General features: G+C 40.1%; 1 protein-coding gene across 1 annotated transcript in view; it reads left to right on the top strand.

Moving 5' to 3' along the window:
- Positions 1-12,282, top strand: part of ufl1 (UFM1-specific ligase 1) — a 116,577-nt gene that overhangs the window by 12,211 nt on the left and 92,084 nt on the right. Inside the window, exon 2 of the mRNA XM_039747968.1 lies at positions 8,415-8,560. Coding sequence (XP_039603902.1) covers positions 8,415-8,560 — 146 coding nt within the window. The remainder of the gene's footprint in view (positions 1-8,414; positions 8,561-12,282) is intronic.

Here is a 12,282-nt window from a genome sequence, read left to right as displayed (position 1 = left end):
TAACCACTGCGCCACCACACACTTTAACACTGAGCGATCGTTGCTTAATCTGTATGGCATTCTCTTTATACATTGCTACGTGTACTGCTAGCTGCTCGCAAATTTTTAGCCAGGTATTTATCTCTTTCTTTTACAGACACCTGACATTCATTAAGCGCGGCTAGTACATTCACTGGTGTTGGGGGGCCTAAACTTTGCCAATATTGTGCTAATCCCCCACGTCTCAATTCTCTAGCACAGTCTTCCCATACCGTTTCCTCCCAGCCGGGAAGAGGTAAAGGAGCCGTGCCAGGGTTTTTATCCTTTTTCTTAGACATCTCTGATTTCTTTTTGCCTCACTCAATAGTTCAATATTTTACCAGATTCCCCAAAATCCTGCCGACTATGCCAAAATGTTTTGATTTGGGAAAATGGTTCAAGGGGTTCTTTAGAATAAGTGGGCAAAAATCAGAGAGAAGAGGTCCGATACTTCAATAAAATTTACTTATTCAATTATAACATATACATATGAATAGGTTATAGAAATAAATATATATGCTTAAAGAGACAAACTTATACTTACAATAACATACATACAGTAACATACATCAAAAGACCCAGAGCCATCATCCTAGACCAGTAGACTGAGGGAGCCCGCATGTCAGTCTCGTCAGAGGATCAACCCCGTGTGCCTTTTATCAGATACGGGCGGTGTGCCTTTCCCCACGGTTGAGCGCCCAAAGAAACTGAGGGTGGAACCTTCCCTTATATACTAATTAGGTGTCCTTGCCCAAAGCGCCTACGTGGAAGCAGTGTATGCAGAAGTGATCAGTTTCAGCATACCCCCTCCTTCCACGGGACACGGCGCTATTTTTCTTCTACTTGGCCTTGAGACTAGTGCCTGATACCAGAAGACACAGTAATATGCTTACATGTGGGGAAAAAAGGCTCTCGAAGTGAAAAACAACTCCTTACATAGCCTTGGCTGTATCTTTAGAACATTCCCGGCTGTTTTTCCCAAAACATTAGTCTCTGTAGCTGATTCTGCGCTGAAGCGACCAACGCCCATCTGCTCTCTTGATTCCCCCTCCCTCTCTTTATTTCACCTTTGCTTTTTACAGAGAAAAATCCTTCCATTACACCAGGTATGATTCAAACCAATTTAAGACACTGCCAGAAAGACCCACCAATTGACTAAGTTCTGGTATTAGATGCGGTACTCAGATTTAAGAGGATGAGAACAGATAAATGACCTCTGTCTGCATTTACCCGCAAGTCATTTACTACTTTAATGAGTGCAGTTTCTGTACTGTGATTTGTTCTGAAACTTAAGAATAGTATGTTTATTGAGGTGATCATTAGGCTGCATAATGACTGTCTTCTCTAGACTTTTTTACTTAAGAAAGGCAGGTTAGAAATAGGTCTAAAATTTTCCAAAGCAGAGCAGTCAAGATTATTTTTTTTCAGCAGGGGTTTAGCTACAGCAGTCTTAAGACAGCCTGGGAAGATCCCTGTATCTAATGACGAGTTTACTATGTCAAGAATACTATTAATTAGCATGCCTGATACTTCTTTGAAAAAACTTGTTACTGGGTCAAGGACACGGGTGGAGGGTCTTAGTTGAGAAATTATTATATAAATCAGGTAAATGTATCCTGGTGAAAGAATTTAATTTGTTTATAATGGAGTACCGGGGTTTAAGAGGATCAGTATTTTTTTGCAGTAATTTTTTTTATTTAAAAAAATACAGCAAAAGCCTCCAGTTTCACAGGAAGTATTTTGGAGGCATTCCATTAAGTGATCTGGATTTAGCAGATGATTAGTTGTAGAGAATAAGACTCTGGGATTACTAGCAATTTATAATTCTAGAGAAATAACACCACCTCTCAAGACGGACTATGTTGTTGTATTCTGTTGTTTTAACCTTCAGTATATCACAGTGGATAATCAGTTTAGTTTTTCTCCATTTACGCTCAGTTCTCCAGCATGTTCTCTTTAGATCAGACACTCTTTAGGTCTTCCTAAAGCTAGACAATTTTTAACTATCTTTTCAGGTGCAACTATGTCGGCACCAGCTCTCGCCTTAGTATTAAAGTTTTCCACCTTAATATTTAAATTATTCTCACTATTGTAGTAAGCACTACAAATAGACTGGTTGCTTAGAATGTTTGTAAATTTTGAAGCTGCTGATGAATCAAAGAAGCGTTTTTTAACAATATGCTTCTCGTGAATATTTTCTATCATTTTTTTCTATTTTAAATAGTAAGAGAAAATGGTCTGATGGACCAATATCAAAGATCTGCTTCACATCAACTTTTAGTCCTTTAGTAATTTCTAAGTCTATCGTATGACCTGCTCTGTGACTGCTTTTAATGTGCTGGCTCAAATGAATAGAGTCCAGGAGGTTCATGAATCATTTTACTTTCGGGTCACACTAATTATCGATATGAAAGTTAGTCACCAACTATTAGAAATGTGTCATAGTTCGTAATTGCAATTGACATAAGTCTAAGAATTCGTCAAAGAAAGAGGCATTGTATTTAGCAGGTCTATATACATATAATATTAGAAACTGAGAAACTCCATGAATAACAATGGCAAGATATTCAAAGAACTTGAATTTACCAAAACTGACATCTTTACACTTTAACCGGCTCGAGTAAATGTTTGCTAAACCGCCACCTTTCTTTCCTTGGCGATCCGCATTAGCAAAGCTGTAATTCGGAGGCGCTGATTTGATTATAACAGCCGCACCATCAGAGCTAAGCCACGTTTCACTTAGCTGAAAAATACATTTTCTTATCACTAATAAGATCGTTGATGGAAAACGTCTTTTTGGTTAATGCTCTAACATTTAATAAAGCCATATTTTAATGTTTCGGAAGAGCAGAACTGAATTGTATGTGTGTTATGGGTATTCGAGATGGAAATTAAGTTTTTATTACTGCCGCTCTGTGCATATTTTTTTATTTAATTTATAATCTGTTTTTATACTTTTAATACATTGCTCATCTAGAGGTGTAATTGTAATTAAGTTATTTGTATTTATGCCGCACTGCCTAGTATTTTTTACATGCACTGAGGTTAGTTATTACAGTATTAATGCAGTGCACTTTGGAGGAAGATTGTGTTACCGAATTATCACGTCCTAGCAAAGCATTATGGAAAGGGTTAGGAGTACAAATAGACAGTCGAGAGATAAATTACCTTAGCGATGTTTTCGGAGAGGACCCGGGCACCAAATCTATTTGGATGCAGACCATCCTGCTTGAAGAAACATGGCTTTTCTCAGAAGAGGTCTCAGTTGTCTACAAAACCGATGTTTTGACTCTCTCAGAAGCCTTTCAGCCAGATGTTTAATGCCAACAGACAACTGTAATACTCGTTCGATCCTCTAATGAGAGGTAGGGCACCTGAGATGAAGATTCTTGCAGCAGGGGTCCTCTCCTTCATGGCTTTAATTAGTGCTGAGAAGTCCACCTTGAGAATCTCCGACTGTCGCTGTCTCACGACTTTTACCCCGGCTTGTATCACAATGGATTCCACTGCCTTGTTCTTGTGCCTCTTGAAGATTGTCAGTGCTTGTCTCATAACATCTCGGACACAAGCACCGGGTAAACAAGAGACAAAAGACTTATGATTAGGGCAAGAGATATTTAGGTTTCATATGATTTGAATCTCCAATCACAAATACATCACCCAGGGTTGAAGGCAAACTGGGGGCACGGAGAGGGTCGAACTGGTTCTGGGTGGAGATGCTTGCCTGTGCTGATGGAGGTGAAACAGGCAGAGTTCTTCATCATTGCCGTCGTCGCTCCAACAATGAGGCGTGGGGGTAAAGCTCACTTGGCCTTGAAAGTGAGCACCACAACGTGGAGTTAATGTTACTGAACCGCGATTTGCTGTGACGATTTCAGATGTCTGGGAGGATTTTTTTTCAGCAGACGAGCCTTGAAATCCCTCTGGTGCCTCTGTCTGGGCAGGAGTTTCTGGATCTGGATGTCGAGGGCCTGGATTTCTTTGACAACGCAGTTCATCTCACCGTCAGCCATTGTCTGCTTCCACTTCGTGTCCTAGGAAAGAATGAGAGATAATATATAACATCAGTTATCCACTGACTTGAAAGAGGTGAGTTAGGATTCTTCCACTTGAGCAAGATAAGTGTACGTGCCAATAGTGTGGTAAAGGCAATTACAGTTTTTGTCCTCCACTTTAAGCCCAATTGGAAGTACACCAAACACAACTGTGAGTGGATTAGGAGGGATTGTGACTCTCAGGCTGTCTGAGAGGCATTTAAAAATTTGTCCAAAATGATGTTAATTTGGTGCATGCCCAAAACATGTGGCCCAGTGAGGCTGGAACTTGATTGCAACGTTAGCAGGTTGGATCTTGCCCAGGAAACGTTTTGGATAATTTTAAATGAGAGAGATGCGCTCGATATATAAGTTTAAGTTGAATAATTGTATGCTTTGCGCATATGGAGTGTGAGTGAATTCTGTCCATTGCTACCTTCCATTCCTTTTCTGAGATGCTGAGTGAGAGATCCTTTTCCCACTGTACTCTGAGATCTTTGAAAGGGAGGGATTTTAAAATGTTTACTGGTCAATATTTCTTCCGGTATAGAGGTATGTGGGAGGTGAGGGAAATTGGGCAGGTTTTGTTTAACAAAGTTTCTAATTTGAAGGTAGTAAAAGAAATGTGTTGCTGGAAAGTTAAATTTGGAGTGTTATTGTTTGTAGGATGTAAGGACATTGTCTATGTACAGATCTCTAAGTGATTTAATCCCGAATGTTTTACAGACATTAAAATCTGTGAACGTTTGAAAGGGTGGAAAAAGGTGGCTCTCATGCAGAGGTGCCGCAGATAAAAGCTTCTCTATCTTAAAATACTTCCTCCATTGGTTGTTAGTATATTGACGATGACGTGTACTTATTGGGGTACAAAGCAAGGAATATAAATATTAAAGTGTTTACCTTTACAGTTACAGCACTGACATTCTAACTTGCCTCATTTCATGGAATAACCATTTTACATTTACACAAGAAATTCGAGGCAGTGCAGCAGTTCTAGCACTGATTCTACCTCCTAGATGGAAGACATCTGTTGTTTAAGTTTTGACAGTATCTTTATTTTAATTTTATAAGCAGTGAGAGTTTACATTTTGGATTGCTGCTGTTTGTTTACATTTGTACTTAAAATTTGAGGTAAATTTTACTAGATGACAATATTGTGCAGGCTCCTGAAGAGTTACATGGCTAAGTTACTTCAGTTATTATTATTGTTAAACTTAAGTGTTAAGCAGTGCGAAGGCTACGGGGTGCCAGAAAGTCCCAAACATGAATACACTGTGTGCACAATTATTAGGCAAGTGAGTATTTTGACCATATCATCATTTTTAATGCGTATATTCCAACTCCAAGCTGTATTAACTTGAATGCTTATTGGATTTAAGCACGTCAGGTGATGTGTATTTGTGTAATGAGGGAGGGTGTGGCCTAAGGAGATCAACACCCTATATCAAGGTGTGCAGAATTATTAGGCAGCTAGTTTTCCTCAGGCAAAATGGGCCAAAAAAGAGATTTAACTGACTCTGAAAAGTCAAAAATTGTAAAAAGTCTTTCAGAGGGATGCAGCACTTTTGGAATTGCTAAGATATTGGTGTGTGATCACAGAACCATCAAACATTTTGTTGCAAATAGTCAACAGGGTCGCAAGAAACGTGTTGAGAACAAAATATGCAAATTAGCTGCCAAAGATTTGAGAAGAATCAAACGTGAAGCTACCAGGAATCCATTATCCTCCAGTACTTTCATATTCCAGAGCTGCAACCTACCTGGAGTGCCCAGAAGTACAAGGTGTTCAGTGCTCAAAGACATGGCCAAGGTAAGGAGGGCTGAAACCCAACCACCACTGAACAAGAAACATAAGTTGAAACGTCAAAACTGGGCCAAGAAATATCTGAAGACAGATTTTTTCAAAGGTTTTATGGACCGATGAGATGAGAGTGACTCTTGATGGACCAGATGGATGGACCTGTGGATCAGTAATGGGCACAGAGCTCCACTCCAACGTGGAGGTGGGGTACTGGTATGAGCTGGTATTTTTAAAGATGAGCTAGTTGGACCATTTTGCATTGAAGATGAACTCAAAATCAACTCCCAAACCTACTGCCAGTTTTTCGAAGACACTTTCTTCAAACAGTGATACAGGAAAAAGACCATGATTTTTATGCAGGCCAATGCTCCATCACTTGCATCGAAGTTCTCCACTGTGTGGCCAGCCAGTAAAGGCCTTAAAGATGAAGGAATAATGACATGGCCCCCCTTCCTCATCTGACCTAAACCCTATTGAGAACTTGTGGGCACTTCTTAAACGCTAGATTTACGGGGGAGAAAAACAATACACCTCTCTGAAGAGTGTCTGGGAGGCTGTAGTCACTGCTCCACAAAAAGCTGATCGTCAACAGATCAAGAAACTGACAGACTCCATGAATGGAAAGGCTTATGACTGTTATTGGAAAGAAGGGTGGCTATATTGGTCATTGATTGATTGATTGATTTTTTTAAATGTCAGAGATGTTTATTTGTAAATTTTGAGGTGTTTGTTTATTATTCTCACTATAACAGATGAAAATAAACAAGTGAGATGGGAAAATTTTCATTTTCCTTTAGTTGCATAATAAATCTGCACACTAATAGTTGCCTAATAATTGTGCGCACATATGTATTCCCCTGATGATGTTCACACTCACATTTCCGTTGTGAAACATTCAGGTTTCAGGTTTATTAACATTTTGGATTGACTGATAGCACTGTGTTTGTTCCATATTAAAATTAATCCTCAAAAATACAACTTGCCTAATAATTCTGCACTCCCTGTACATAAGGCAGCCGTGGGTTCAAATAAATTGTTTATTACGTAATACCTCACAAATGAGTTACAAAACACAGCTCTCTCTCCTCTAAATCACCTATCCTCTTTCCATTGCACTCTCCTCCTCCAGTCAAGTGTTGAAGGTCTTCCTCCCATCTCCGACTCCGATAAGGCAGTATGGTCCCTTTTTTATTGAGGACCTAGGAGTGGAGTACTTCTGGTGCCAGGGCTGTTGCCCAGAAGTGCTTCTGCGTCACATAGAAGTCTCATATAACAGGGAGGACTCTTTTGTGGTATCCATGGCCCCCATCAGGGCTACGCTGCTGGAGTACAAATCCCTGCTGGTTCCCGAATGGGTGCGATTGTGGGAATAAACATTTCCCAGAAACAGTCCTTCCAAGACTTTCTCTTCTATCCCTGCCAGGGATGGTGCTACACATTTCCGGTCAGGATGCCTGTCCATTTATGTGGTGTTTCCTGCCTGAGTAAGGAACCATCTTCTCTACTGGTGTCTGTCTGTCTATCCATCTGGGGAGCTTTGGCCGGGTACGACAAAGGGTCCTTCCCACTCTCTGCCGGGATGCCTTTCCGTCCACTTGGGGCAACTCTTTGCTTGGATGTTCATTCATCCTGTGTGCCACCTACAGCAATTATGTTTTACTTAAAGTAAACTTTACTTTGTGCATAATGATATGTGAATTAAATTAAAACTAGACTCCATATTTTTTTTTTGTTTTTTGTTTAAAAGCAGTACATTTTTATAGGTGAAATATTGAATCGTATGTGTACATACTGTAAATCTACAGTATATTGTTACACTCCCATTGCTAATATTTGTTTGAATTCGTTCTCATGTTTTGATTTTCTTATGTGCTCATTTTCTTGGTGCATTTGAATGTGACTGATATGGCCTGCAGTGGGTGCACCAGCCACCCAAACCCGACACAGACAAACTACAGTTACAAAACTTGTTTATTTCAGTGAGGAAGCAATTTCCAATCCTTCCCCCACAGCAGCACAGTTCAACAAAGTATAAATAAACACAGTACTTTCTTTTCTTTCCCTTCTACTTTCTTTCTCTCTTGTTTGCTTGTACTCCTTGTCTGACAAGCTTCGTCTCTCTCCCTCCCAACTCTGGCTCTCGGTGTAGTGGCATCTGACTCCTCTAATACCGTACCCGGGAGCACTCAAGGTGGCCCATTAACATGTTCTGGATGTACTCCCTGGAGTGGTGGAAGCCTGACATAAGCCCTCCTAATAATAAGCTGTTCCTGGCAGCACCCATGGAACACAAAAGGGCTGCACAAACTCCTACTCCTATCGTGCCCTCTGGGCATCTGTAGCACCACAGCAACCCCCTGCCTTCTAGCGTCCCAGGGGAGATCATGCCTTGATAGTCCTTCCATCCAACTGGCATCCCGGCCAGGTAGGGTCCCTAGCCATACGCAACACTGAGTAATATTTTCTTTTAGTTGTCCTGTTGTTTGTTTCTACTAATTTTTGGTGATGTATGGAGTGTTTATTTAATAATCTATGTATTTGTTTATTGTTAATCTTTTTAGGTTGTCTGAGCGAAACTGCATAGAAATTGTGGCCAAGTTGATTGCATGTAAAAAGCTGGATGTGGTGCATACTTTGGATGGCAAGGAATACATTACTCCAGCTCAGATCAAGCAGGAAATTCTGTATGAGCTTAGCGCTCATAGAGGTGAGTTATTGTAAATATCATTTAAATGATCAAACTCTTTCAAGACATCGGTTATATTCACAACTGAGGGAATATCTGCATGGAATTTACACATTTTCCCAGTTTCTGGGAGGGGTTTATTGTAGATACTTGAAGATTTCTCCATCTTCCAAAAATGTGCAGATTATTTTACTCGATAACCTTCATTTTCTGGGATTGAGCAAGTTTATATACAGGAATGTTTAAGAATTTATGGACTTTCATATTGTCCAGGGCTGGTTCCTGCCTTCAACCTTATAAAACAGAGGACCGTTGAAGTTTTAATGTGTCACTCAAATCTTAGTGTAGGCTAGAGGGGCATAGGTTTATGTGATTTTTGAAGCACTTTTTGGAACGGGGGGAACTGTACCACTGTGATGGGTTGCATTTTAACCGGCTAATAAATAGGTTATGTCAAAGACTGTTTCAAGTGGGGTGTGGAAAGCTGGCTAGTAATTTCAGATTAAGGCAAGGACAGTGGTATGAATACACATATAAAAAGATGACTTTGAAATTTCTAGTTCATAGTTACAGTGCCAAAGTAAAATGAGCAGTGCATTAGTAAGTGCTTGATGTAATGCCGAAAGTACAGTAGCCTCCTGGTTAAGTACGCATGTTTTTCCCTAAATTTCTGGGTTCAAGATTTATTAGTTAAACATGTCATGAATTGTCATTTGGCGAAGGTTTTGAAGTTTCTTGCGTTTGGCTTTGACGAAGACAGCCCGGATTTTGCTCTGAAATGATTCAAACGATTTCTTAAGATCGTCGAATGTATTATCAGCTTCAATTTGAACTTCAGAGCAGAGTAGCTGATCCTCGATGTCGAGAACCTGCTTGTGAAGGGATTCGAACCCCTGAAATACAACTCCACTTTCTAAATCGGCATTCAGGTCTTGAGGATCAACGTCGTCGTCATCATCATCCATCACCGTTTCAACAATTTTCATCGACTCCAAAAGCTCTTCAACATCTTCCAATACCGCAGCAGCATATTCTTCGTTGTTCTCGTCATCAACGTGAACGAAGTCCTCCAGTTTTGATGGAGCGATAGATAAATTCAATGTTTCCAAAGCCTTCGCAACTTTGGTGCCCACATCTTCAACATTGCTATCAGCCTCCAGTTCTGGTTCTAAAGTCATTAGTTCGGCCTTGACGAAAGCATTTTTGATCAAGCTTGGCAAACAGAATCCCAGGTTTCTTTCATATAACTTGCAGCATAGATTGGTTCCTGCCTTGTGCCCTGTGTTGGCTGGGATTGGCTCCAGCGGACCCCCGTAACCCTGTATTCGGATTCAGCGGGTTAGTAAATGGATGGATGGATGGATAGAGCAGGTACGCTGGGTTCCCGTAAAAGACCGCTGCAGCACCTCGTTGCAATCTTCGCTCCTGATCTTTCTTTCGACTTTTCACCTCCTCGTCAAGTTCGTAAAAGTCAAGAACATCCTTGACATACAAATATTTGTGTCGCTTTTTCAGATCTGCGATTATTTCTATGTCACAAGGCTGTTTCCAGCTTGTACAATTCGGAGGAAAGAAAACTATCTGAATATTGTCACGTACGAAGGCTTCAAAATGTCCCGGAGCGTTGTCCATCAGCAATTGAACGCGACGTCCTGTTTGCTTTTTCACTTCTGGAAAAAACACCTCATTAAACCACTTCCAACAGGTTTCTACATCCATCCAAGCTTTCGCTTGATTAAAATAAGGAACTGGCCAATGTCGCTCCTTAATACAAGTTGGTTCTTTGGGTTTTCCAATCCAAGTACAAGGAATTTTGTGAGTTCCGGTTGTGTTGGCGCAAACGATCAGAGAAACTCGATCTTTCACTTTCTTTTTGCCTCTGATGGTTGAGATATCCTCGTCTGGCATAAGAACACTATATATCGGAAGCAATCAAAAAAACAAGCCAGTCTCGTCCATGTTGTAGACCTTTTCAGGGTCATATTGCGCGATAATTGCGTAAAGGTTTTCTAAAGCAGCTAGCAATTCCGGATCATTCTTGTTGACTTCTGCTCCCTCTCCATGAAGAAGCATCTTCTGCAATCCACACTGAACTCTGAATCGACTTAACCAATGCCAAGATGCCTTAAAATCTGATTCTGGAATTGACAGGCTGGAAGCAATGCTTTTCGCTTTGGCAATGGCGAGGGATGGCGATACAGGAAGGCTGGAACGACACATGCCGTCATTCCAGACATAAAGCATGTCTTCAAGCTCCATAAATCGTCCAACTGAAGCTCAAAGTCTTCTCCTTAGCCTCTTCAGTCAACAGGGCAGATTGTTCTTGGATCGCTTCATGATTCTCCCAAATCTTTCAGATAGCGCCTTCACTAATCTTGTACTCCTGTGCTATGGCCCTCTTACTGGGAGCAGACGTTTTGCTTAGCTTCGAGATGATTTCGCAGCGTTGAGACTCATTGAGACGCTTGCCGTTTGGTTTCTTTGACATCATAGCGAAATGCAAGCTATTTGGGAGAGGCGGCTAAGTACGCGTAAACTTCGCAGGTTCAAGTTGCGTTTGGGAGTGGCCAACCTAAAGTACGCACCTACCGGCTAAGTATGCACAAACTTCGCAGGTTCAAGTTGCGTACTTAAGCGGGAGACTAATGTATCAAGAATACAAAAAGGTGAGTTTGATTTTTTTTTTTTTTTTTAAATATCTGCACAAAATTACAATATCATCACAATAGTAAGAGTTTTGCTAAATCAGGGGGATGGGGATGAGAATTACTAAAGCCGGTACAGGTTATCTGGTTAAGAAAAATCAAAAATGTGGGACAGTTGCCATTTGTGGAAAGCAGATTTAAATACATGTCTGTGTCAGTTTGGTGATGAGCCACATTTTAGTTCGGATATCAGGATTCATCTAGAAGCATCGGGGTTAGAGGCCTGATACAGGGAGTGTGTTGTAGATCCTTCAGTGTAGACTCTAGTTTAAATATGCATCTTTTTAGCAGTATTGAAAAGCAGTTTAGAGGAGGATTTTATGGTCATGAGGTGCTTTAAGTTGAATAATGGAGAACTAGAATAGGATTTCATAGATGTAATCTGTCTCTGACTTTTAACCCATGTAATAATAGAGGGAAAGAGATAGTTGAACCATTAGGATCTAGTGATCATAATACAAAACATTTTAAAAAGCAGCAAAGCAGGTCTAAAAGAATTTTTTTCTAAAATACAATGCAGAACAAATTCATCCTGGAATTTGCAAGTAGTAAGAATTGTGAGAGAACTCCTTTGTGGAGAAATAATGAAATAAAAAATAAGCTGCACAGAAAAGTAGTTCTATAAGGTGTACAAGTTACTCTAACTGTTGGGCATATGAGTGCAACAGTTAAAAAGTATATTGAGCATGCTGAAAGACAATTAGAAAGAAATCCTGGAGTAAATATGAAACATGACCCAAAGAGGTTATCTTAGGAGTTTAGTAGTAAATCATTGAGGAGGAAAAGTCCATTAGAAGCAATTAGGGTGAACTAAAATATACTGACTGTAAAATATCAAACAAATTAAATTTTTACACTTGAAGAATTTGATAACCTCCCAGCGATAGCAGGAACTATCATTGATGTGTTTAGTGATGTTGAAGTTTTAGAGAGAGAAGTGCTGCTAAGATTAAAAAGATAACATTTGTCCTAGAGTGTTTACGTAGGTTAGTAAGCACATATTAATGCATTTTTTTTTTTTTTTTAATCACTGCGCAG

Source organism: Polypterus senegalus, chromosome 3 (assembly GCF_016835505.1).
Source record: "Polypterus senegalus isolate Bchr_013 chromosome 3, ASM1683550v1, whole genome shotgun sequence".
Lineage (NCBI taxonomy): Eukaryota > Metazoa > Chordata > Cladistia > Polypteriformes > Polypteridae > Polypterus > Polypterus senegalus.
Note: the sequence above shows the minus strand (reverse complement) of the source record. Positions and strands in the feature narration are given on the sequence as shown.